Source organism: Gymnoscopelus braueri, assembly GCF_963280865.1.
Source record: "Gymnoscopelus braueri genome assembly, chromosome: 4".
Lineage (NCBI taxonomy): Eukaryota > Metazoa > Chordata > Actinopteri > Myctophiformes > Myctophidae > Gymnoscopelus > Gymnoscopelus braueri.
Genome location: NC_137605.1, coordinates 18720854 through 18748221, shown reverse-complemented (window position 1 = coordinate 18748221; position 27368 = coordinate 18720854). Strand labels below are relative to the sequence as shown.

The following is a 27368-nucleotide window of genomic DNA, read 5'->3' as shown; positions in this document are numbered from 1 at the left end:
CTATAAAACAGGATAAAAAAGGTTGCAGGAGGGGAGGGGGGTAAACCAGCTATAGCTTTTACAAGTTAAATGCTCATTATGCAATGTGCATTGAAGACATGTAAGTGCCATTGAGCAAGGCACTGAACCACCTGCTCAGTTGTGTAGCATTTCTTCCACCATGTTAATAAGTGGTCTCTGTTGATATCTTTTGAATCATATTAAGATTTTGTTCCCAACCATACTGTAGGCTATACCCTGTCCTGTAGGCTACTATTAATTTTTTGATAGAATGATATAAAGGGGAATTATGCTGGATGCTTGTGTAGCATTTCTTCCACCATGTTAATAAGTGGTCTCTGTTGATATCTTTTGAATCATATTAAGATTTTGTTCCCAACCATACTGTAGGCTATACCCTGTCCTGTAGGCTACTATAAATTTTTTGATAGAATGATATAAAGGGGAATTATGCTGGATGCTTGAATGGGAAGTTCAAGCATAATTTCCCCCCAACAGTAGAATAGGCTATGCTGGATTAAAACCACTATCCATAATGCAATTGCAAAGGATATCTGTTATGTGGGGAATAGCTTTTTTCCATGGCTTCTGTTCTGCCAACACGTTTGAATTGCCTTTAACGGGGCCACGTCACGTCACCCATGGGCTCTTTATAATTAAATAAATTCACACTGAGGAAAAGGAACCTCGGGGTGTGAGTGAGGCCGATCTTTACCGACATCACTCGAGTGACGCCGATAGTGAGCACAGCAGCAGCAGAGTCCGACATATTCTCAGCATCTTCCAAATGTTCAGCCTTTAGCAGCCTACAGTTCTTAGGGGGCGAGGTTGAGAGAGGGAGAGAGACACTCGGAGACAGACAGAGACAGAGAGAGAGAGAGATAGAGTAGGCGACGATTTATTTTTGACTTATGATCAGAAGTCAAATCATGCCATTGAAGGTAAGTGAACTGGAGATCTGCGTTATTTCTCACACGCATGTTGAACGGGTGCGCGTCTTTCCATGTGCATGTGTGTGGTGTGTGACGGGTTAAATTCTGCAGTTTTTGGGTAGACATGCTGATCAGCTATGATCCCAAGCAGCCGCTGCTTTATTTGTACTTCAGGTTTATTATATCTGTGTGTTTTATTTTCATTTAGAGGGGTGGTTTTCAACCCTTTTCATATCAAGGTCCATTGTATATATATATAATTCGGCATTTGAGCCACGGAACCACCATTTGATGAGATTTATTTAGACTCTCAGACCCAAGACTTAGAATATTTTGTTGGATAAGATTTAGTCCACAATTCCATGCTGTATTGATGTTGGTACCATATAGGAGAGATAACAGGCAAACGTTGATCAAAAAGAACAATTATTTAATTAAGTATAGGCCTAATTCAGATATTTGACAATCATTTAACTATGGAGAGCGTAAAATGAAACCAATCGGACTCGTAATTACGGGTCCATTTGGTTTCATTTTACGCTCTCAAGAGTTAAAGATCTATAATAAGGGTCCATTTGGTTACAAACTCTCCATCATTTAGCTGGGGACCACCTGGACCACCCCCTCAAGGACCACTCGTGGTGCCCGGACCACTGGTTGAGAACCACTGCTCTATATGGAGGAGAAGTGTGAGAATCTGCCCATCCCGTTTGCTGGAATGAATGAGTGGTCCCAGACTGGACCAGGCTTGATCTGGATTTAGAAGAGATTAGATGGTTATACGTTTAATTAATGCCCCATAGTCTCTTGTGCAGATTGGTTTAAAAGTGTCTAGATACAGATTTATGCAAAGGCCTATAATCCAGATTCCTACGATTTTAACGAAGGCAAAGATTATTCAAAATATGAATGCGCATTGCTAGGCCTTACTGGATAGTAGCCTACTGTTGTAGAGTAGACTACAAAAAAAAAACTTGCTTGGGCTGTCGTTTTTTGAGAAATGTTAAGGTCTGCAGGGTCTGAGTGGAGTCTGCATGAGGTCTGCATGAGGTCTATTAAAGAAGTGTTCACTGGGATGATGGAATGAATCCAATGTATCATTTAGGATTAGGAGCTTAAAAATTACAATGTGTCTAGGCTGTTAAAGGGGTATTTCACTTTCAAATAAAATAAACATTAAAAATAAATGAAAAAAGCAATGGAAAAATCACGACGCCTCTACTTTTTTCATAATTTTTTAAAATATATTTTCTATTTCATTTGAAAGTGAAATATCCCTTTAAGCTTAATTAGAGTGCTATCCATCACGCCAGGGTGTGCGACACCGTTGTACTACGTAGTAGTAGGCTTTATGCGGGTGCAAGCTCTTAACTGCTAGTGGTGGGGTGGCCCTGTCGTGTCCCCGCCTGCAGTATTGATGCCACACTGGTGCATACACACCTCAAGACACCATGCTCCGACCCTCAGCTGTTCTCTGTCCAGAGATCACAGTTTAAGCATGTATTCTATTACCTAAATAGACTAGTCTGTTTAGCAACACACTGCACACAGCCACCACCCCCTCCTACTGTCTGTACCCCTGCATGCCTGCAATGATCTTTAGTGGATCTGACAGGTGCAAAGCAATATGGTGGAAACCTGTCTCATCCTTCAGTTCAGAGGGGCTGTTTTAGTTTTTAAGAAAAAGGGTTTTGGTCCACGACCCATTTTCGTGGCTAGATATCCATGAGGACTCGTGGAGGGTGTTGCCAGAAGTGAGCAAGGTGGTTCAGTGCCTTGCGCAATGGCACTTATATGTCTCTAAATGCACTTTACAGAATGATCATTGAATTTGCAACGACTGGCTGGTATAATGCCCCCCTTCACCATGTGAATTCAGGCAGACAGCTGAAATGTAGGCCTACAGAGATTAAATTGCATTTGAATTGTGAAAGACGTGATATTATTTACAGCAAAACTTGCTAGTCTGCTAAAAATTGATGTATTCAGCGAACACTTTTTTTTGCCCTCATGAATTATAAATGTCAAGCATTGTAGGTAAAATAGGCTGCATGTGTGTGCGCGCGCGTGAGTGAGTGAGTGAGTGAGTGAGTGAGAGGGAGGGAGGGAGAGAGAGAGAGAGAAATAGTGCTTCTGTGTGTGTATTTAAGTGTGTGGCTTGTAATTCCCCACACTGTGCATCCTTGCTGTGGAGAGAGCAGGAGAGTGAGAGATGCACTTTGCCTTTGCTTTTCTTTTTTTACAGTCATTCCTTCTTGCCACTGGGTTTTACGTGAGGGGGGACGTGAGAATAAAAGAGAAATGATGAAGGTACAGAGGTATCTTTGTGGGGGACCCCGCATCTGCAGTCATTGAGGGCCTTTCCGCCTCTTTAAAGCCCTGGACAAAGGGACGTGTGTGTGTCCGCAGCCTGCAGGGGAGCCTGGAGTTAGAAGGAAGACAGGCACAGGCTTTGATTTGAGAGTGGGATGCACTGGCTGGGATTATATAAGACAAGGAGGAGGAGAGGATGAAAGGGAAACGAGAGAGAGAAAGAGAGAGAGAGAGAGAGAGAGGCATGAGTGAGGGAAGAGACAGATGCTGTGAAAGAGGGGTAAGAGAGAGGAGAGAGAGATGGAGAATGAGAGGACAGACAGAGAGGAGAGACGTCATGAAAGAGAGGTCATGTCGTTAGAGGGGGAGAGAGATAAATGACAACAGAGGGAGAGAGGAGACGGTAAAGATAGAAATGCGAGCGATTACATGACATAGTGGAGAGATAGAGTGGGGTGAGATGGAGATGGCATGAGGAGAGAGAGAGAGAGAGAGAGTGGAAGAGAGAGGAATGCAAGTGAGGGGAGATAGAGAAGAGATGAGATGAGGACGAGTCACCCTGATGATGATGACAGAACAGGAAAAAAACTATAAGACCAAGACTTGAGAAATAAGTTGATGGTGTAGAAACTTTGGCACTTAGAAGACGTGAGAGTGGCTACAGCAATGTGAACAATTAAAATGGAGGTGAATGGAAAACAGAAGAAGAAATGCAGATCAGAATTCAGTGGAGTCGAACAATGGAGTGAAAGATGCTGAGGGGAGCATGGCACATTTTGTCTGTGTCTGTCAGCCTATGGTTAACACCTCAAAGGACAGAGAGGACACGAGCATACCAAATTGTGCTCGGTGAGCCATAGAAATCGTTTTTTGGCCTCGAATGCTTGAGAACATGTTATTCATTTGTTATTTCCTCCCTTTCCCCGAAGAAAGGAGACAATCTTTGAATTATTTTCAGCTTCAGGTTCACGAGTTGTGTGCTGGAAATGGCAGATTGCTCTGCTCACTCCGCGTAGGCTCACTGCTGAGAAACACAGATGGACATGGCCCACGTGCCTCCATCACTGACCATCATCGCCATCCCAATCCCATCCCCCATGTCAGTTTGCCATACTAATTAAACATTGATGATGAAAGTTAATGGTCAAAGACTCAAAGTCTTCTTCCCCCATAATGGAAGCCGCGTCTCCGCAATAATGCATTGATGTCAAAGAAGGATACAGAGCACAAAAAAGAAAAAGAAAAAAGAGTTAGGTATTGGTGTTATAAACCACTTGAACCCCAACAACCCCAATTCTGGGGGGAACCTTTGCCAATTTTGCGACACCTTGTGAGCTTGTAGATCGGGTGTTTCTGGTGAAGAGATTTGGTGTAGATCGAAAAAGAATTCACCAAGTACAGTGCAACTCAGGTCTGTTTTACAAAGAATAGAGGCCTTAGGTGGTTAAATTACTGCGTTATTCAAGCTGCATGGAGAGATGCTATACAATGTGACGCTTTTTTGTCCCATCTTTTGTTTCAGATGTAATAACATCAGAAGGCTTTTAGGGCCCTGTGCCTAATGTGTGGTAGAGAGAGAAAGAGAAAGAGAGAGAGAGAGAGAGAGAGAGAGAGAGAGAGAGAGAGAGAGAGAGAGAGAGAGAGAGAGAGAGATATTGAGTGCAGAGGTTTGGCCTGCGGCCCTCTAGTAGACAGCAAGCGTGAATGTGGAGATTATGACACAAATGTTAATTCCTCTCATTAATGATGAGAAGCTTCCTGGCACCTTACTACCAATAGGGCTGTTAGGACACACAAAAACAGATGAATGAGAATGGACAGGCTGAGTGTACATGCATTATGTACTATATGTACGTACACACACATTCACACACTCGGACAGATGAATAAGAAACCGTGTACGTGCAGACACACACACACACACACACACACACACACACACACACACACACACACACACACACACACACACACACACACACAGACCGCAGACCACCTATACATCAAGGTAGGCAATCAAGGGCATGTGATCCTCCCCTACTCCTCTTCCCGTATATATTTAGATCAGCTAACACAGGAGGAGGCCCTCCCTTCCCATAAGACACCCCGGTCAACGCCCCAAGCATCCTAGACTCTTCTCCCTCCTGGCTCCCAAGCTGTGGACTAATCCCCCCCCCACCCCAGTCACGACTGTAGACTCACTCCCCATTTTCCGCCACACATACCTCGCCCCCCTAAGCACTCTTCATGTTTCATATTGTTGTCCTTGTATGACCTCTTGTTGCCTATTTTCAATAGATGCTACAGTAGTTATTCTATGCAGATGTAAGTTGGTTACTTGTTCACTATATGTAATGTTGTTTAGATATACATATGCAAATGCTAAGAATATTATTTAGATTTAGAAGATGTTGTTTAGATACATGCTATGTTTTATGTTTATGTTAGTATTACTTTGTAGCACTTCCTTTGCACTCTCTGTATATGACCACACACAGGCAAACACACACAGGCAGGCAGGCAGTCACGCACACACACACACACACACACACACACACACACACACACACACACACACACACACACACACACACACACACACACACACACACACACACACACACACACACACACACACACACACACACAGTGCATATGTTTTGATTGATGGAATACTTTATTAGTCAGAAATGTAAACAGCACGTACAGTCAGACATTAAAGGACGACTTCACCCATTTTCAACCTATCTTCATATAATTGGTCCTCACTAATGCTCATGATAAAATGGCACAATTCTTTTCTACTCAGTCTGCTTCATCGTTAGACAGGTTTTATTCTTTTTTACAAGATTTCATTTTTTGTATTTAAATGTTTTATTAATGCGAGAACAATGGCTTCCATTATAGCATGCTAACTTTCCAGGAATAGAAAGCCTGCTGTTTTTATTACCTTGTATTCCTCATCGATGATGTCACTGGCAGGCGGGTTTCTTAACTGTCCACAGCCCTCCTCTGAGACACAGACATAGTAGGAAAAAAATCCATATTTTAATGAGCATTAATGAGGACAAATTATATGAAAATAGGTTGAAAATGGGTGAAGTCGTCCTTTAAGGCTAAAAGGATAACACAAAAAAATCCTGGGGATTGGTTTCCAGTGTGGTCCTATGTATTCAATTCATCAACATAGCATGTCACTGTTTCTCTCTTTCCTACATAGTGGATACAGTGTTATCATCCACTGTCTGCTGTGAACACTGCAGGTGTTTCCTCTTGAGCCCCTCCCTTGGCTCCAGGAATGAAAACCACAGCAAAATCACTGTGTCCTTGAGCTGTTGCATCTTGCTCCCCAGCAGCAGCCAGAGACAGCATAACATTCTCAATGTTCCAATTAATCACAACATCTCTCAAGGCCATTACACCTTCTGAAATGAGCAATCGCTCCACTCTTTACTGTACATATGACTGCTGCACTGTTTCTTTGTTTGAAGCAGGGCCAAACAATAACCTACTCCTATGCTTCTAATTATCCCCGCGCCATGAATTATATCATATCCTGGGGCACCTAATCGATCGACTTGATGGTGGTCCAAAGCCAGGTGGTCGTGGCTAACAGAAAAATTGTCCAATATGCCCCTGTAAAAGGGCAAGACTTTGTGAAGAAAAATAGCGGCTTTTGTCATATAGCCTCAGAGGTCTGGACTCAAATTGAATCGAGACAATTGCTATTAAGCCATGATGACACTTTCATTCGTTTTCTAAAAGGGCCGTTGTTCCACAGGCAACTTTTTTTGTCTCCACGTCCAATAATATCCTCTAGACAATGGGGGATCAATTGAATTTACTGCAGACCGCAAGATTGACTGCAGCTAGAATCTCTTTAGGGAGTTTTTTAGATCAGCCTATTAGATAACCTAATTTGATTCCTAGTGAAACTTGGTACTTAAAGCACGTACAGGAGAGAACGGTGAAAAGAAGGGAGAGAGGAAAGAAAGAAAGAAAGAAAGGAAAGAAAGGAAGGAACTATGAGAGTACCTGTTTGCTGTGTGGAATGGTCAATGTAATGATTATGAGGCAAAGACAATTTGTTGGTTATGTGTTCAACCACACAGTATTATTACACCTTGAAACTAGGGGTGTGCCGATACACTATTTTCACCAAACGATACGATACGATATTTGGCTCACAACTTCGATACGATTTCGATACGATACGATACGCACTTTTTTTATTATGAAAAATATATGGGGGAGAAAAAAAGCAAATGCAAACAAATAATTCTGTTTTTGCATTATTCAGATATGCGAACTTGTAGCTTTTCAGCTACAATAGCCGTTTTGAATCCAAATAGGGCAATAGTGTGACACCTGACCCGAAAAAAATAAACATGTTGTCACCCTTTTCACCTCGGGGCTGTTTGCATGCCTGATTATTATTATTGTGTAAAAAAATACAAAAAAATAATAATAATAATAATAATAATAATTTTAAACGATTTTTTTTTTCTCAAAACGATACATATCGTCACGAAAACGTATCGCGATATATCGCGGGACGATATATCGGCACACCCCTACTTGAAACGTCTACTTATAGCGATGTGTCTTTTGGTTGGATATAAAAGACTGGAGCAATTCTTCAGATAAGGTGTAACCCATTTAGCATTTCGGCTTTATTCAGATGGAGACAGTGATCAGAGACTCAGAGGGGGGGGGGGACATGCAACAGAAAGCCTCAGTTTGAACTGTGGGAAGGACTGTGGCCTATTTACTGAATACTATGAGTGAGTCACTTGAATCAATGAGTCATGAAGTTGAAGGGGTCCATATAGTACTCAGAGAGAGTCTTATGAACACTCATGTGATCTCAGTACACATCACTAGTAACAGCATTTTAGTCTGAAAGACAGTGAGTATATACATTCCAGTTAAAACCTCCACAGTGCCACAGTGTTAAAGCGATAACAGAGCATTAAAAAAGCTTCACTGTCCAAATATCTTTTTGTCCGGACCGCACTGCCAGCAAAATGTTCCAGTGTTATTAAGTATTGATTTATCACTAGCACTCATTTGACTTAACAAAGACTTGCATTGAGAGCAAGTTTTTAGTTCACTCAGGGTTACGATGCTAGTTTGGCTCTTAAAGAATTAAATTAACTCTGCTGGTTGTGAACTTTTACAGGTACTTACAATTGCATACAATTGTCAAATAGGTCCTTTTCTGTTTAGTATCTTCAACAGAGCTGGCATAAAAAAAATACTGTAGGATGATGTCATGACTTCACGTAACTCCTTCTTATATAGAGCAAAAATTGCAGTACCCAGTTAGACAGAGATGAAGATGACGTATCCTAATTGCTTGAACTTTAAACAGAAGAGAGCCATAGAGTAAGATTAACACAATGTGGAAACATGAGCGAGAATGACCTTTGCTTGTTTACATGTTTAGGCAGTTATAGCTGTTTTTACAAAAGGTGGCCATACGTGAGGGAGTAGAGAGGCTGTCTGGGAATCGAAAGGGCAGCACTTTGACCCACGGCTCGCCCAGTCTACGTGTTGAAGTGTCCGTGAGCAAGACACGTAACAGCTCCCTCCTGTGCGCTCATCTGAGCCATCTGAGCAGCCATCTGCTAGGTGAAGCGGTAAAAGCTAAGAACAAACATAAACGGTCTCCACAGGGACCAGAAAATACTCCCTTTCCCTTTCAAAGTGATGTACAACCTGAGAATAACCTTACAATTCCTACATTGTCGGCACTTGGCATTACAAGCAACCACCAGTAAGACGTATGAGGATGTTATTAGGCTACAAGAAATAGGTTAACTGCTTTCTTTTATATTTGTATGAGCAAATCTGACCTTGTCATGTGTGTTCTGTATCTGCCTAGGCCCAAGAGAAGATGAGGACAACGGTCAGCGTGGTCGCACTGAGCTTTCTGCTCAGCACAGGTACTATAGGTCAAGTCATATCATTGATGTTCCTCTCTATACATGTATACTGTTAAAACAGAAATGTGCCTTTTGTCACATGTCAGTGTGTGAACTTCATTTTTATATCAACTGAAACGTTACGCTGAATTAATTGGCAAGTCACAAACAAAGTCCAGTCTAGTTAACTTGATATTTAACAGCTTGATTTCAGACCTCAGACCATAATTTCACCACATGAAACCTAGCGTCCCTATTCTGGGGCGACAAAAAATAACATATCTACAACCATAGCGTTGCGTTGTAGATTGGCTATTTTAGGCAAATATTTTTGGTGTTAGAGGGAAAAAAGGAGGGGGCCTAGTATAGTTCCCTGGGGGACTTCAGTCAATTGAGTATAGGGTTTAAGTGGTTAAAGACACAGATTATCATTTTCTCACAAACAATAACATATTTGCAGTTAAAGGTTGTAAGATGATGATGTTTAACTTCAGTATTAACTAATTATCTTTATATTAGCTTAAAGGCATAAAGTCATTTTCAAATTTCACACCCCCCCCCTGTCCACAACATCCTTTTGTTGAAGGAATAGAGAAGGAAGCTGTCTCTCTGTAGTAGGACAGTAACATTGATGATAGAAATGTAGCTTTTAGGAAATCTTTCTGTGTTGTGATAATTGGAGAAATGGTTGAAAATCTGTCTTTATATTCCCTTATAGCTCTTTCTGCCCCTGTGAAAGGTATGATTAAATGTCTTGTACTAGTGAATTTTCTTTATATGAACCATGCACTTTACTTTCCATCATGTTTCATGGTTAATAGTTATTGAAAGAATTTGAATAAATTCTAAATAAACCATGGACTTTGGCGTTCTTATAATATATTCAATGTCATTTCCCTCCATTGTCACTTCCCTCTAAAATGTCCCTCTAGTCAAAGAGAAGTCCGAGACCAAGTTCCATGGAGATGATTTCCACATCCCGTTGCCCTCCCTGGCGGTGGAGGTTACATTCCGCATCCACTCGGCTCCGCGGGCGGCGGAGGCGGTGCTGATGAGGGCAGGCAACGTGGTGAGCTCCAGGGCCAAGCTCAACAGCGAGCTTATGCTCCTGATGCTGGAAAACGTGGTCGAAGCAGATGAGGGCGTTTACACGGTGAAGAACCCAGAGACACCCGATGAAGTCCAACGCATGACGCTCATCGTCCGAGGTATCGGGGTAGAGTGACCATGGCTGCTCTGTAATATTGCTATTTCTAATATACTAGAAACGTAGCAGCAGCCGTTGTGATGGGTAAACACTTTAATTGGGAGTGTGTTTAATTTACTGTAGGTGTACTGTAGTGTACGGTCATGCATGCGCAAATACAGGGGAGTAGCCCTGGCCTGCTGAGGCGAAATCCGCGTCAAAGTTCACCAAAATCAAACTCCACACGAGGCAGGAGATGCAAATTTGCTTAGTCACCGGACATTCCGCCCCTTGAAATACAAGTGATTGGGAGGCAAATCTTTAATTCTTCATGTGTGTGACCGTACTCTTAGTCTTGCTCAAACGATGTTCAGCGAGGTCTTAAGAACAAAATGACATTGCCATGAAGTCGAACAAACGCGTTACCATAGCAAAGTTTGTTCGTCCCCCTGTCTATCTTCCTCGTGCAAGATTGTCTAAGTAGCCAAATGCCACCAGAGACGCCAATGCGACCATTGTTGTGTGATTATTGAGAATTGGCAGTTAATTAATAGAGAGAGATAGCATGCTCTTTGTCCACTGTGTCTGTCGCCAGAAACAGGGAAATCTCTAAGACAAAAATGTCAAAGTACGTCAGAGGGTGATGAACAGTGATCCACTTGTGACTTGTCAAAAATCCCCGTTTCAACGCTGTAGGCAGTGGGAGAGGTCTAACGTTCAGCAGCCAAAGCAGCGCTGCATTGAGTATAAAACATCTACCGGTACGTCCTCAGAGATTTTGTTGTATGCTGCCAGAGTTATTGTGTGCCAGCATGGAATTAACTGTACAGGAGCTGTCCATGCCTGGCACACAGTAACACCCAAATGAGAACACACCGTCAATGAATGTTATTACCTTCAGCTGTGTTTACCATCACAATGGCTGCTGTGAAATGGGCCGGCTATACAGTATGCCAGTAATCTCACTGTAATTTCGGTATCACATCTATGTGTGTTGACTTTTGAGAATTTATTGTACACAAATCATGGGCCTAAGTGAACCAAACATCTAGGAGGAAAGGTGCCTATCACATGAATGACATTCATCATCTCACCTTCACCATCTGAACTAGGTTTCTACTCATTCGTTCAACTCAAAACTTTAGGGTTGAGACATTTTGAAAATGGTATAGAGGATAGCTACATTAGATCCTACATATTGGTCAATGGTAAACCATTACCAGACATATTACGTCTAGGCAATAGCCTCATTTTGCTGCACTGAGCTCACTTGGCATGGAGTCCACAGTACAGCACCTGCACCAAGGACTGAGTGCATTGGAACCGCAGTGCCCACCAGAAGAACCCCATGAGAGCATACAGAAATTCGATCCGTCCCGACACTGTAAATTATACTCAGTTTCGTGCCGGCATGTACATCTACTTGTAGATCGGCTATTTTAAAATCCTGTGTTAATTTAACACTGATAGTGTAAAGATGGAGAGTCCATTTTCATAGGACTTTGCAGCGTGAACAACAGAGTTGGGAGTTTTTTTTTACTCGTTTCCCAGATTGCATATTACCTACTGAAACTGAAATCAATAATTCCAATACAGTGGATAATTGAAATTCAGTGACATCTTCGGTTTGGTTTAAATGTTAATTGGTTTCTTTGCCTACAAGATTTGTGGAATAATATAACATTGAATGGACATTTAATTCCAAAGGTGTTAGGGTTTGGGTTAGGGTGGCTGCATTTTGAGTAGAGCTATTAATCTCACCGTAGTGAGTCAGTTCATATAACATTTATAATTTAGGAATTTAGCAGATGCTGTAAATTAGTCAGAGCGAGAACAAAAGTGCAAGGTTGGAGTGATTGAGGAATTATAAAGTAATTATATAATTAATCATTTTTTCAAACTGTAACTGCTGCAATTGGTTATTGTTCAGGGCCATTTTATCTAATCACAACACTTTAATCCCATTATATCTCATAGTTTATTCCTCCCCTAACTCTGTGAGTCAAGGAGAAACTTTACTTACTGGAAGGAAATGTTTGGACATCAGATGAGATAACCTCTGGGTCGAGATAACGTCTGTTTTTATCTGATCTCCTGTCAGTGTAGCGTAGACATCTGATCTGCCCTTGTGTCGCATCAGTCAGCTGTGGAACCGTGGCACCGTGGAACTAATGCATTGTGGTCTGAAATTGATCTCTGCACTTATCCCCACTTTCAACCTGGCAGTCCTATTTTTGGCATACCATTGAGACAAAACATTTAAAATAAAATGATAACAATTGTCTTGACTTACTGACCATCCCGTGACCTCATTTATACAGTACCTTGCGTTTTTTTTCTTTTGTGTGTGAGTGCCCATTCCTTTTATTACATTTCTCCCTCGATGTCCTAAATAAAAATGTTTAAATGTTTTTTTTGTTTTCGTAAAAATTCTAAACAAATTTCCCAATTTGCAAAAATATCAGATCTACGCCATGTTGCATTGTGACTTGTTGGACACACGCACGCGCGTGTACGCACGCACACACACACACACAATCACATAAAATGACTCAAAAATACTGAAAGATAAGTAGGCTCAGTGCATCACGGGAGAGAACTGCAGTGTAACAGGATGTGGAAGCAACGCCATATGGAGCCAGCAATGTGCAGAGAGATGGAACAGGCATAATATGTGTGTTTGCAGCATTGAACAGCGTGCAGCAGACCCCAGCCAGTAATTATGCGGTTCTTTAACCGTCAAACCACCCCCCCATCCTTCCCACCCTACTGTTTTGCCTGTCCTCGTCCTGTCTTTATACTCCCCTTCCCTCAATTTGGGTTCCATCCTCGCCTCCTTTTTCTAGCTTCTGTGATATTTGTGCATCACTGCTCCTTTTATCTCTGTGCTCAATTTCATTCTCTCTCTCTCACTCGTTCTCTTTCTCTCTATTAAGGTCTCTCGCTTTCTTCCTCTCGATCTTTCCTTCTGTTTTTCTTTCCTTCTATCTCACTCTTTCCTTTTTCCTCACTCTCTCTTTGCTACTCTCTCTCCTTCCTTCTCTCTCGCTCTTCCCCTTTACTTCCTTGCCCATTTTCTCTCCATCTACATCTGAGCCTATTCTTATCCATTGTAATTAGTCTTTTTCTGTGTCGTCGTCGTCAGTATGGCTCGAAACTAACAATTTATCACCCTGCTCTTGCCTTCTAGATTGTAGCAACGAACAGACTGTTAAGTACGGAGATGAGTTCCACATCCAGATTCAGGGGGTGACCACTCCCATCACCCTGGAATTCAAATCCAGTGACATCGAGGCCAACCAGACAGCTAGGTATTGTCAGCATAATTGTGTGTGTTAAGTTGTGTGGTAATTAAACAAATGCACCCACCAACCTGTCTTGCCCTACGTCTCTCTCGATTGTGACCTTGACCGTTGACCTTTTCAACCTAAACGTAACCACATTAACTCTGGTGTCCCAAAATAGCAGATCTACAAACTCAACACGCTTCGTGACCGGCTCCTTTCGCTATTTGTTGTACGATGATTTATACAGGGCTTAATGTTTTAAATAGTTATATGTCTTGGGGGCAGGCAGCCTACTGATCATTCCCTCTGCAAATTATCTTGCTAAACAAAAAAACAAACAAACAAACAAACAAACAAACAGACACATAGGACACATAGCAATACCCTGTCAAACCTTGCCTAACATGAGCATGCAGAATTGGAACTGGAAAATTAAGCTGATAAATGGGTACACTCTCCTGATTGGCTGAAATGGTGTCACCTACCTGAAAATGTATATTTTGTCTATCAAAGAGCTAGAGAGAGACCCCTGTTACTGAACAAACACTTTATCAGAATATAGTGCTTTAACCTTTTAACAAAAACCTTTTTGTTTTTTACCAAAAAACATCACTTACCCTACCTTTAAATAAAAGGGAAGTGTATTGTTTCCCTGTGGCATCCTATCATGCACAGCAGAGAGTCTTGACTATGCAGGTTTTCCTTCCAACCAAACACTACACCAGCTGATTTCATTAATTAACACAACTTCAACCAGAGAGATGGGAACCAATTAGTGAAATCAGCTGGTGTAGTGTTTGGGTGAATTCTAAACCTGCATGGGTTTCGCCTTTTGCGGCACTCAGCAGGACACCACAGACTTAGACAGAGAGTGAAAGCTGACAGTGAATAATACAAGATAAGGACGGTATAGGTGTAAAGGAGCCAGCAGGTTACAGTATTTTATGCAAAAATAATGGTTGTTTAAGATCTCGGGACCTTTAGCTGGCTAAAGACTAAATCCTGCCAGTGCCGCCTTTGTCTAGTGCATCCACGTCCACGGTAAAAGCTAAATTATACTTGCCGGTCTGCATAGCTGTGTCATATGACGTACATTTTGTCACCAGCTCACATCCACGTGCATAACAGATTTTATAACTGAACATACTTCATGCCCACAAGTATACACACTGACTGTTACTACATGCTAGAACGTGCTAGAAAAGAAAAATACACTTGAGGAGAGGTTGAGAGGTCCAATGCCACCTCTCCTCAAACAGAGTGTGTTTTTTTAATTCCCTCCTCATTCAAACACGCTGTACTAAACCCCCTTGTACTACACCCCCTTTTAAAGAAACCAAACCTTGATCCTGTTCCTCTCATGAATTACAGACCCATCTCAAAACTTTCATTAAAAATAATCTTGGAAAAGGTTATTTCCTCTCAGATCCTTCAATCTGGTTTTAGAGCACTCCCCAGTACTGAGACTGCCTTGGTTAAAGGAACATTTTGGACAACGTTTTTCTTACCTTTTCTATGATGTTATGATATCTTGGATGAATGGTACAGTAGAACATTTCCATAACTCCATCCTGGGTCCGCCACAGCTTAAAACGTGCGGGGGAAAAAAGAAGAAAAGTCTCGCTAGACGAGATTGAAATCTCGAGATTGAAATCTCGAGATTGAAATCTCGTCTAGCGAGACTTAGATTTTTTTTCTGTTTTTGGTTGCATAGTGTTCTGTCACTATGAACGTCAGATCTCAAAAAACTCTCACTGCTGTGCTCATATCTCACGGCAAGAGCTGTCACTGTTGCCTTTGGAAATGTACTCTCCTCTTCTACTCCTCTCACCTGTGGTGTTCCCCATAAGGGTCAATTCTTGGTACTATTTTCCATATATACATGCTTCCCCTAGCTAGGTCACATTATCTGTAAACACAATATCCATTTCCACTATGCAGATGACACTCAACTCTTCCACTCAATAACTCCAACCCAAACCACTTATCTTCCCTCAAGGCCTGCTTAGCCGACCTACAAAGCTGGATGTCACAAAATGTCCTTCAACTTAACACTGATAAATCTGAGATTCTCCTGTTTGGTCCTCCTAGTTCCAGATCCCACCTACATGACAGTCTTGACTCAATGTCAGCAAATGTAAAACCGGTTGCAAAAAATCTGGGTGTACTGCTTGACTCTGAACTACTGTATGTCTTGGGGCACAAGTGAAAAGAGTTGTTAAAACATGTTTTTTCCATCTGCGCAACATTTCCAGAATTAGATCAATCCTATCTACTCAAAACCTCAAAACAGTTGTTAATGCCTTCATTTCATCCCGCCTAGTTTATTGTAATGCTCAGCAAAGGCTCCATACAATGCTTGCAGTTGGTGCAGAATGTGGCTGCCAGACTCATTCGGAACACATAAGTTTTAGCTAAGTAAGTTTTAAATACGTTTTTAGTTTTAGCTGATCTACACTGGCTGCCAGTCATTTTTAGAATTGATTTTAAGATGTTATTGTTAACGTTTAAAACTTTTCGTGGTCTGGCACCTAGCTACCTTGTAGAGTTGCTGAAACCCTATGTTTCCGTCGGTAGCCAGAGGTCCTCCGACTCGGCTCTTCTAATTGTCCTTCTAAAAGTCCAGGTTGGTGACCAAGGGTGAAAGGGCCTTTGCGATCAAGGCCCCTAGACTGTGGAACAATCTGCCATTGGACCTCAGGCTTGCTAGTTCAATAACTAAGTTTTTAAATCTCTTTTAAAAATCTACAGTATTTCTATTGTAAAGCCCTTTTAACCCCATAATGTCAATGTGCAACGGGTGTGTTGGCGATCGCCTAATTTGTTGTACTGTCTTGTAAAACCCTCTAAATCTTTTGTACAATTGCTTCTTTGTTAATTGTTTTTAATTTTGTAAAGCACTTTGTTAAGAAAGGTACTATATAAATAAATGTTTATTATTATTATTATTTTTTTACCTGCATTATGTGACAATATAGGACTTGATATTGAAGTGATGTTCATTGGAAGTTTTTTTTAAACGGAATACAAATAGAACAGAATATAAACCTGAATAAAAAAGACTTCTCAAAGCTTTGCTGAAGGAATTCATTAGAATCTGAGGTCTTCAGAGAATAACAGGAATGCACAAAAATAAATGTCTGGAAGAAGGTCTTTAGATTCTCTTTCTCTTGCTGGCTGAACATCTGCAGCCACAAATTGCAGTTCAATCCCAACCACGTCGTGTCCACTGTCTGCAGATCGTCGCGTCTACGGCGCAGACGCGACATGTATAATCTGGCCTTTACTGACTCCTTCTCAGCTTTCTAAGCTATCATTCTCATTAGCATTTGGTTTGGTCTAAACCAAACAGAAACCAGAGAGTGAAATGCCAACTCTTCTTTCAACAAGGACCTTACCATGACCATACAGTAGCTTACCTTATGTTAATGTGTCCTACCAGGCCTGCTCAGGTGCTGCTGAGCGCTTCAGGTGAAGCCACGATGGGGTACCAGGGTCGCATCATTGACAACGGTCGTCACGTGGGCCTCAGTGGTGTCACCGGGGCAGATGAGGGCAGCTACACCGTTAGGGATGAACCAGGAAACATCCAACGGCAGGTCTGCCTCAACGTGAAAGGTGAGCGGTCAAAATCGACAATGAAGTAAGGTTGGCGGAAATACAAAATGAGGAACTACACTAACCTTTATGGATGTATTAAATCTGGTTATGACCTGTGGCATTTAAGACAAGAAAAAAAAAAAACTGCTTTTTGCCTAACATGAGAGAAACAAAGATGCAGGCCCATTTAACCCTTACATGTTTTTAATAAACAAGTTTTAATAAATAAGCATTTGACTGACACTTATTCCGAGTGACTTCAGTGAATCAACTGGTAGACATTCATTAGCCTGGCATTGGCCAGACTGACAACATGGATTCACTCTCGCGTTCCTCCCCGGTATCAGTCTGGACTTCGGCCCATAGGGAGCGAGTATGAGAAATCAGAAAATGATCGGGCCAATCAGTGACTGCGTTTCAACTGCTGTCCGTACAACAGTGAAAAGCATCAAAATCAGTTTCTGATTTGTGATTTCTCATACTCGCTCCCTATGGGCCGAAGTCCAGACTGATACCGGGGAGGAACGTGAGAGTGAATCCACGTTATCAGTCTGGCCAATGCCAGGCTATTCATTGGCTTGCTAACGGGCAGTTAAACACAACCTGTGGCGCCTCATGGACACACTGGTAGTTGCGTGGACCAATCATAATACTTTTCATCCATGGACTATCTGCCAACGGACACAGACTGTCAGAAAGCATAGAGGGGCCAGTGCAGGGGAAACACGGAACAAAGGAAGGCCTTAGTGGAGGGCAGTCCCTGGCCAGCAGGGGGCATGTTGAGTAGCCTGCCCACCTCTCCAGTCAGTGGGCTGATCTCCACATACTATCAGGGTAATTTGTCCTTCTTGTTGTTACTCCCCATTTCCTGTCTGCCATAATGGCTTTTTAAAGACCACTGCCTTAATGGGCTCCATCAGAGATCAGACTAATGCATATTAGATGATCCATGGGGCTAGTAAACACATTCAGATTTATCAGGGTTATGTTCTGCAGTAACATTTTGTGTGTTCTTAAAGGGATACTTCACTTTCACATAAAATAAACATTTAAAAAATATATTAAAAATAAATGAAAAAAGTAATGGAAAAATCACGGCCCCCTCACGCATTAGAGTGTCCTACTAATGTGTGAGGGGGCCGTGATTTTGCCATAACTTCTTTCATTTTTTTTAAATATATTTTTTTAATGTTTATTTTATGTGAAAGTGAAGTATCCCTTTAAGGTCCCAATTATTTAACACAAGCTAAAAGTGTACCATGAAATGTTACAAAAACAATGTGATGTCCAGCTTTGTACCAATCTCTTTTTAGGATAGAAGATACCCATTGGCTGAGCATGTCATAATAGGCAGACATTCAGTGAAAATAGGTGAATATCTGGCAGAAGATAGCAGATCTAAGAGCTCACAACTTGTAGATCTGTGTGAACTTGTAGATCAGCTATTTACCGTGAAGTGATGTGGTGTGTAGAGGGAAAAGAGAGTATAGACCCCTGGGGCCAATCAGCCAATCAGTATTAATAGATAATGGCTTTGATAATGACATTTATCATTTATGTGTGTGTGTACAGACTACTGACGGTAGGTATGAGGCTGATATATACTGTATGTACAGTGTCAGACGGCCTATAACAGTAATTTGATAGTATAGACCTATATATCAACATTGCAAATTATGAGTAAATATAGAGTATCAACTGTAGCAATAATCTCTATTAGAGACGAGATATTTATTAATTTGCATTAATCATAACGATTATAATATTGTGGTTTATGAATATTAATAACTACCTAGTCTCTAATAGCAATGAATTATAATCGCTAATAGAGACGATAAAATATATTATAATTGTTATGGTTAATGTACATTCAGAAATATCTGTTCTCTATTAGCAATGTGAAATGTTTATAAGAGTTAAAGTTATCCTTAACAGGCATCTGTTATGGTTCTGTAGTGTACATCCCAGTAGTCCATGTGTAAATCCTTCCCAGTTCTACTTCCTGCTGACCCCAACCAACAACCCCAAACAACCTGTAGGAGTCGCTAGTTCAGCGACAGAGATCGCTCTCCCCAAAAAAGGGCGCTTTTCGCAGGTTCGTGGCTTTACTTTTTGTGTTGATATCCTCATTGGGGAATCTTAGATCGCTTCATATAGGAACTGTGTTCCAAAAATAAACACGCCACCCCGGCGATTTTACTCATATGGATATAAAGCATCGACTGAAGGTGTAAATGTACACATTTACCCAAAGAGTAACACAATATAAACACTAGAAACGAGTCAAACAACCCAAAGACTACATTTCCCATGAACACGGCTGCTGTAGGGACAGTGATATCAGACCCGGAAGTAGTAGTTCTTAAGACTTTTAAGGCAGAATTCATTCCATTTTCGCCAGAAACAGGCTGTATCAAATATGAATAAAACGATGCAGAGCCACCCCCCTGACAAAAATGCCGGGGTGGTGTGTTTATGTTTAGAACACAGTTCTTATATGACGTGATCTAAGATTCCCAAATGGGGATTTCAACACAAAAAATAAAGCCACGAACCCGTGAAACAATGCCCTCTAGTGGCAGTGACATCAGACTTCAGTGCTCTATAGATGGGTTTCCTGTTTGTAAACATGAGAGGATGATGCGCGCAGTGGAGGGTTGAGCAGTACAGGGCGCTATTACCCGCAGCAGCTCTAGTCAAATGTACATTCAAAAAAGAAATGGTCTTCACCGGGTTTAATGAAAGTAGATTAAATGATGCAGTTTGTAATATCTTCTTTACTCAATAAAAATGATTTGTCGGAAGTTGGATCTGTTTGTATATAATAGCAGCATTATGCCTATTATGCCTAAAATAGCAGCATTATGCCTATCTAAATCCCGAAAATAACAACAGAGTGAATGGCGCTTCCGGTTCGTTCTACCACCCGCATGCGCAGATTGCGCACTCTGCTCTGTGATGACGTCGCGCGGAAACCCATCTATGCGCAAACACGGTCAGTGGGTCCACCCTGTCAAACCAGAGGCACTATGGAGACATCAAAGCTCAGTCTCTACCGTGACCACCTGGACAAAAAGAAGAGATGAATCATCGGGTAAAGCAGGGCATTGTTGTAAAACGGCAAGCTGTTCATTCTTCTAGTATAATTCTTCTTCCACTCTTCGTTTTTGTTTCAGAACACCATATCTTCATCAATATTCCTTATGGAGGGAAAATGAAGTTCAACACCATCATTAACAGCTCAATGGCCCTTATCCAGTACATCCCTGCCGCCGACCCCAAGCCCCACATCCTGTTGGACAAGGGAGAACTCACCAGTGTAACTACTCTAAAATATATATATATTTATATATATATATACATATTGTGTTTATTTTTATTTTTACTTGTTCACACTATAACCAGGGTATGATAGCACGTCAGGCTCTCAAGTTATTATTTAATATCCATATATTACACATTTCCACCAATGGGATGATGAGCAGACTTCTGTGCTCATTGCTTGTAAATACATCCGCCCTACACTAAATGCAGTAACATTTTCATTGTTAATATTACAGATGAATCAGAGATAAATCAATGATGATTTTACTGTATAGTCTAGCTAATTCATTGCATTTTAAATCTTCCTGTGTTTTACAGTAGATTTGATATCATTTATTTGGACTTTTAATTTAGAGGTGTTCCTTAGTTTCGTATTCCTTTTTACCCATTTTTCTTATGGAAGTGTTTATATTTGATATAGTAGCACTTTGCTTTCTCCTTTGTATGTACTCTGTTATACCCGTTTTTTTTATTTATTTTTTTTACCAAAATGTTATATGACTTTATATCATATTTCTATCATCCTTTCTGTCCAGGCTCAGGCTTCGCTGGGTTTTGAAGGCCGTCTGTCTTTGGAGGGTTCTGAGATCATTCTGGAGCAGGTCAAGACTTCTGACGCAGGAGACTTCAAGATCACTGACATGAAGGAATTTGTCGTCGCCAACGTCTACCTGAAAGTAGACCGTAAGGAGGGAGGGGGGGTGCAACAATTGGTGCAACAAGTGGTGCAACAATTAAACAAACTATTATTTTACTAATTAAAAATAAGCTATAATTTAATCAAATAATCGATTAATAATCTATTGAAATTTTAAAATAGTGAAATTAGATCTACAAGCTGAAGGTGTGAGCTTGTAGTTGGGCTATTTATTTATTATTATTATGTTATATATGAATACATTACTAATAAATTAATTATCATATATTGTTATTATTTTTAAAATATGCATAACACTGTTGTGCAACAAAGTATAAAATAACGCTTAAGTGGGTAATCGATTTGTTGATATATAATGTTTTTTATATATAAAAAACGTGCTTCTCGATTATTCGATTAATCTAAAAAGTAATCAATAGAATAATTGTTAAGAAAACAATCGAGAGTTGCAGCCTTACTTGTGAGCATTATTATGTTGCTAGTTTGATCTGCGTTATACTATAAGAGATAAAGAGAGTGACCGCCACCAACCCACTCAAGGATGAACATTAGATTTTTGTAAGTTCTATGCTTCCATTGCCACCGCCATCACAGTATTGGACTAAGCTTCACTCAGCTGTATCTAAATTTGTATGGAATGGGAAGCGTCCACGTCTTAAACTTTCTTTATTGCAGCGAGCCAGGGCTGATGGCGGCCTTTCATTGCCCAATTTCATATTATATTATTGGGCCTTCACCCTTCGTCCCCTTTTAAAATGGTTTGACTCGGCAACTACAGTCTCATGGTGAGAGCTTGAGGAGAGTTTGGTACATCCTATTGGGTTGAGAGATCTTATCTATTCAAATATAACTACTAATCAATGCAAAGTTCGCTTTGGGCCAATAATGTCTCAGCTGGTAGCAGTGTGGAGGGCAGCAGAAAAGACGTGCAAGATTGACTTGAAATGGAATCTATTTTCCCCAGTGTTTAATAATCAAGGACTTTTGTTGGAGGGACGTCCCATTCGCTTTCCTAGATGGAGTTCCAAGGGGATTCATACATTGGGTGATCTATTTGATGAGAACGGTTTGCGTTCATTTCAGAATTTATGTGACACATTTAATTTGCCAGGTACCTCATTTTTCTTTTATTTACAACTGAGAACAGCCATGAGGACTTATGGAGTTCCATGGCAGACTTCCCTTACAATGCACCCTTTACATAGACTCATCTGTGATGTTAGTAGATCAAGAGGCCTCGTTTCCACATTGTATGCATTTTTATCAGAATCTAATTATGGGTCCCTAGCTGTGGATACTTTATGGAGGAATGATATAGTGAATTTGGATCCTGATTTGAATTGGGACACGGTTTGGTCTAATATATTGCTGTCTTCTAGGAATCCAGATCATCAACAGATTCATTTAAATTTTGTTCACCGAACATATTTGACTCCCCGTAGATTATGTGCTATGAGGATTTTAAATAGCCCCAAGTGCACATTTTGTACTCCAAATGTTATTGGTACCTTTTTTCACATGGTTTGGGAATGTCCAAATGTTTCCTCTTTTTGGATTATGGTTGCAGCTAAACTGTCATTACTTTTGGGAGCTGATATTACACCTTCTCCATCTGTATTTATCTTAAATGATGTGTCCCGGCTAGTAGCGGCTACACCTGAACTGCACACACAAGCGCATCTTCTTTGCTGGCTTAACAGCTGGGAAATGGTAGCTACGAGGTGGAAACCTCCTCATACCCTAACATTTCACCAATGGGCTTTGATGTTTATAGATATTGTTTATTTAGAAATGTCAACGGCGAGGTTACATGGAGCAAGTGAGAGGAACATTGATTTGTGGTCTAACGTCGCAGATAAGCTTAAAGGCTTGGTTTAAGTGTTGTACACAGTGTTGTGACCTTGCACAGGTATAGGCATGGTGTTTGGCCCTTGCATTTCGAGACATTGTTGGTCCGGGGAGTGGTGGGTGGGTTTATTATTATTATTATTTGTATTATTATTTTTATTAACCTTCTGTGTTGTTTTTAAGTTGTGTATGTGTTTGTATCTTGTTTTTGTTGAAAAATTGATCCATTCAAACATAATTGTATTGCTGATATGATAATAAAAACAATTGATAACAAAAAAAAAGGATGAACATTAGATGACATCATCTGTACTTCCAGCCGTGAATTAGAGCTATTAGCAGAATTTCAGGAGCAGGACCACACCCCAATCATACTACTTCCAATATCTAATCAAATACATGCCTAGACCTCTCCCTTCCCTTTCACTTTTGTTTACCGCCCCCCTCCCTTCCACCCACTCTGCCTCTCTTCTATTGTCTCCGTAGGGTCCTGAGAGGTTTCGTCATTTCATTCATATAGCACATTCGACAAATAGGAAGAATTGCAGCATTCATCACACACATTCATTTGTTTCATTACTTTTAATTTCTCAATAAATCTGTTAACTACATGTTGACTGATGGTGTGGTCCTTGCTAGTGAATGTGATTAATAATAGTATGTGAAAATATCTCACAGGGTGTTTTTGTATATAAAAGCATCCAGTCGACTTCACGTAGGAGGTGAAGGTTTGAATAACAGTGTGAATAGCCTTGGCATCAGAGGGGTTGTGTATAGAGTAGAGGGTAAGGTCAGAAGTAATGCTTCAACAATTCCAGTACCACAGAAAATGACACCACAGAGGAAGGGTTATCATTCCTTTCTTTCATTGGCTGTATTCATGCTCTGAATTTCATATAAAGGTCAGTTGAATAATTTATTCTCCCACTGCTTTGCTCTCTGCCACCCTTTCTCCGCTCTTTCTCCCCCCTGTCGTCATCTCTCACATGTTTCCCCCCCTCTCTCTTCCCCCTGTGTGCCCTCTTCTCTCTCCTACTATGTCCACCCCCTATCTCCTCTCTGTATGTGTCTCTCTCTTCTCACTCTGTCTTCCATCACTCTCTCTTCCCCCTCTCTCGATCTTCTCTCTTGTTCTATGTACCCCCCTATCTCCTCCTCTGTGTCTCCCTCTCTCTTCTCACCCTGACTTCCATCACTCTCTCCCTCCATTCCCTACACCCTGTAGCCTACAGACTGCCAGCAGTCTATGTGGCGATCATTGCCCTGCTGGGTCTGCTGGCCTTCCTGTTGCTGGTGTGCCTACTGTCCTGTCTGTACAAGGTGAAGAAGAGAGCCAAGCGTGGAGCCGCTCTGGAGAAGATCGCCCAGAGTGCCGGCAAGGAGGAGGAGGGTGACGCCTTCCGGCAGGTCAGTATAGGGAAATAGAAATACCTCACGTGCTTATCTACGGTTGGTTAAGTAGATCCTCTGTCTTATTTTATTTATTCATTTTTTTTCAGTTTCATGTAAAACACTTTGTAACTTGTTTGTTTTATATATATTTTTTAATTATATTATCATTACATTTTCTCTACTCGCTCTAATATGCAATTTGTCAGTGCGGGCGGGTAGACTGAAAGAGCGAGCCCTATCGATGGTCTTGAAGGGCGGATCCAAACCCAGGCCGTTGGATTCCAGCGCCGCTTCCTATTGCTTCACCAATCTATGTCCCCGCCTCCCCTCCCCTCCCCCCCCTGGCCTGTGCACGGAACACGCTGACGTCACCAAATTTAGAGCGACGCCCCTCTGCACTCTGATTGGTTAGGAGATAACAAGGTTCACTCCCACTCCGAAACCACCGTTCCAGCATGGTTCCCCCAGCCTTTTTTCTTTTGTAACAAAAAAATCACACCCTGTGTGAAGTGGGCGGTGTCTTGCTAGCTAATCACAATACTGTACAAAAGATAAGAAAAAAAAAAAAGATAAATACATTTATTGAAACACTCTTTATGATGGACGAAACCATAACTTGAAAAAAACCAATTTAGGTTTTTTTCAAGTTATGGTTTCTTATATAGGGCTATGCACATGTGTCATGTGACACTGGCCAATCACAGTCCTGAATAGATTGTGATTGGCCAATCACGGTGCAGGATAATTGTACAAATTTCCAAACCTCACTTTTAGGGGCGGTTTCACTGCCCAAGATATTTGTACATTTTTCCAAATCTCACTTATAGGGGCGGTTTCACCGCCCCAAAAAAAGGCATGGGTTTCCGAGGCTAGCGGGCGGGTAGAGTCAGCCACATACTGTAATTGCAAACCCCTCGATTCGATTCCACATAGAGATCTGTATGGCATGTCTATGCCCCTCAACTTTTTACACTCTCCTATATAAATAAAGCAAAAAACATTCTAGAATTGTCGGCTATAAATACAGTAGGCTATATATGAAAATATCCCCTCTGTGTGTGTGTGTGTGTGTGTGTGTGTGTGTGTGTGTGTGTGTGTGTGTGTGTGTGTGTGTGTGTGTGTGTGTGTGTGTGTGTGTGTGTGTGTGTGCGCGTATGTGCGTGTGCGTATGTGCGTGTGCGTATGTGTGTGTATGTGCGTGTGTGTGTGTGCGTCTTCACAGGTGGTGAAGAACATCGCCCAACTCAATGAGGATTCCAAATGTTCCCAGGCTGATAACAACACAGAGAAATCTCAGAGCACTGAAGTAGACATTAAAGTGAGTACTTATGGAGGTGCCTGGTGGCTCAGCCAGTCAGAGTTTGGATCCAACTGCAGACAATATATAACGTTCTGTCTTTTCTCTTTCTTCACAGGGTCTGGAGGTGTCCTCCAAGGAGGTTGGCAATAACCTTGAGACTAGTGACTCTGGGGTGGGCTTCAACACCACTGCCCTCCCACTGGACACAGATGCCCTCCCACTGGACACGGACACAGAGCAAATGCCCGAGTCTGAGGCCGTGAGCATCTCTATTGCTCTGGATGTCAAGGCAAGCCCACCCGCTGCCGAGACCAAGCCCAGCGCGCCGCCTGCTGCAGAGCTTAAGCCCAGTCCTGTGGCTGAGACAAAGGCTAGCCCGGTAGCAGAACCTGAGACCAAGAAAACCCCTGATCTACCCGCAGAACCCAAATTGGATGTTCCCAAACCAGCAGACGTCAGGCTCAGCCCAATCCCAAGCCCTGTCCTCAAGCCTCCCCCGAGTCCCATCTACAAGTCTAGCCCAGAGGCAAAAACACCAGAAATAAAGGCTCCTGCTCCCAGCCCAAGTCCAGAACCTAAGCCCAGCACACCCCTGGCTCCTTCTCCCAAAGTGGCCACTCCATCACCTGAACCCAAGGCTGCCCTGGCTCTCACCCCTGAGCCTCCCAAGCCAACCACCCCGGAACCGGTTCCAATCTCCAACGGTACACCCGAGCCCGCTCCACAGTTCAAACTGAACGTAGGCCCTGTTGATTTTCTCGGGGGATCTGCTCAAAAGTCACCCCTCGCTAAAACCCCCGAGGTAGACTCTGCTAGTCCAGCATTAGAGTCCAAGGCGGATGCCCCTGCCAGCAAAGATGGCACTGCGGCCACCGAGTCCACCACCACCTGAGAACAGGCTCTTTAAAGGTCCAAGAAAAGCTCCACAGATATCATCCATATTACATATAGTAAATAATCTAAATCCTCCTACCAAATAATGAAGGAACCACAGCAGTCGGGGCAAGGACCTTGATATTCAGTACAATAACACTTCTAATGCCTGAACGTAGAAGTAACTCAATCCCAACATCTCCCCTAGTCTGTACCCAACACTTAACACTTTTAGATACTTTCTTTTCCAACTCACAGAAACAGTTCACTTAACTAAACTATAGTACCTGTATGAGCAGTTTGTTGATTGTTAAAACCTTTTTAGTTATATACTGTATACGCCTTGCTGCATTTTTTTTTTTTACAGCTGTAGGCTCTTTTCTAATTTGTCTACTTCACAGTATGACTGCCAGACTGCAAATGAAAATCCTTTTGCAGAGTTTACAGCTGAAAACATCAACCCCTTAGGACTTTTTCTAACACATTAAGGTGGACAGAATGGTTTACAACTTAACATTTCAGACGCATGAGTTAACATGGCAACATTGACAGAACTCCCACCATTAAGAATCCATTAGTGATATGAAATAACATTTGTCACCCATTTAAGATGCCTGCTCCCCTGTCAGCATGTGGAAAAAAACAGACATTAAAACAGCATGAAAACTTTCAGAAACAATTTCTCAAGCATACATAATGAAAGCATTGGCCTTTTACAGCCTCTCAAA

The 27368-nt window shown here is 41.6% G+C and overlaps 1 protein-coding gene across 1 annotated transcript; it reads left to right on the top strand.

Annotated features, from left to right (window-relative positions):
* Positions 1 to 761: 761 nt before the first annotated feature.
* LOC308083492 (uncharacterized protein) lies at positions 762 to 26659 on the top strand (the record flags this gene model as incomplete). Its single annotated transcript, XM_080425804.1, has 11 exons — positions 762 to 941; positions 9133 to 9193; positions 9891 to 9911; positions 10105 to 10380; positions 13549 to 13669; positions 17088 to 17263; positions 20422 to 20564; positions 21106 to 21253; positions 24301 to 24482; positions 25690 to 25785; positions 25883 to 26659. Exons 1-11 carry the CDS (start codon positions 912 to 914, stop codon positions 26657 to 26659), a joined length of 2031 nt encoding a protein of 676 aa, XP_080281930.1. The 5' UTR covers positions 762 to 911.
* Between the last annotated feature and the right edge of the window lie 709 nt (positions 26660 to 27368).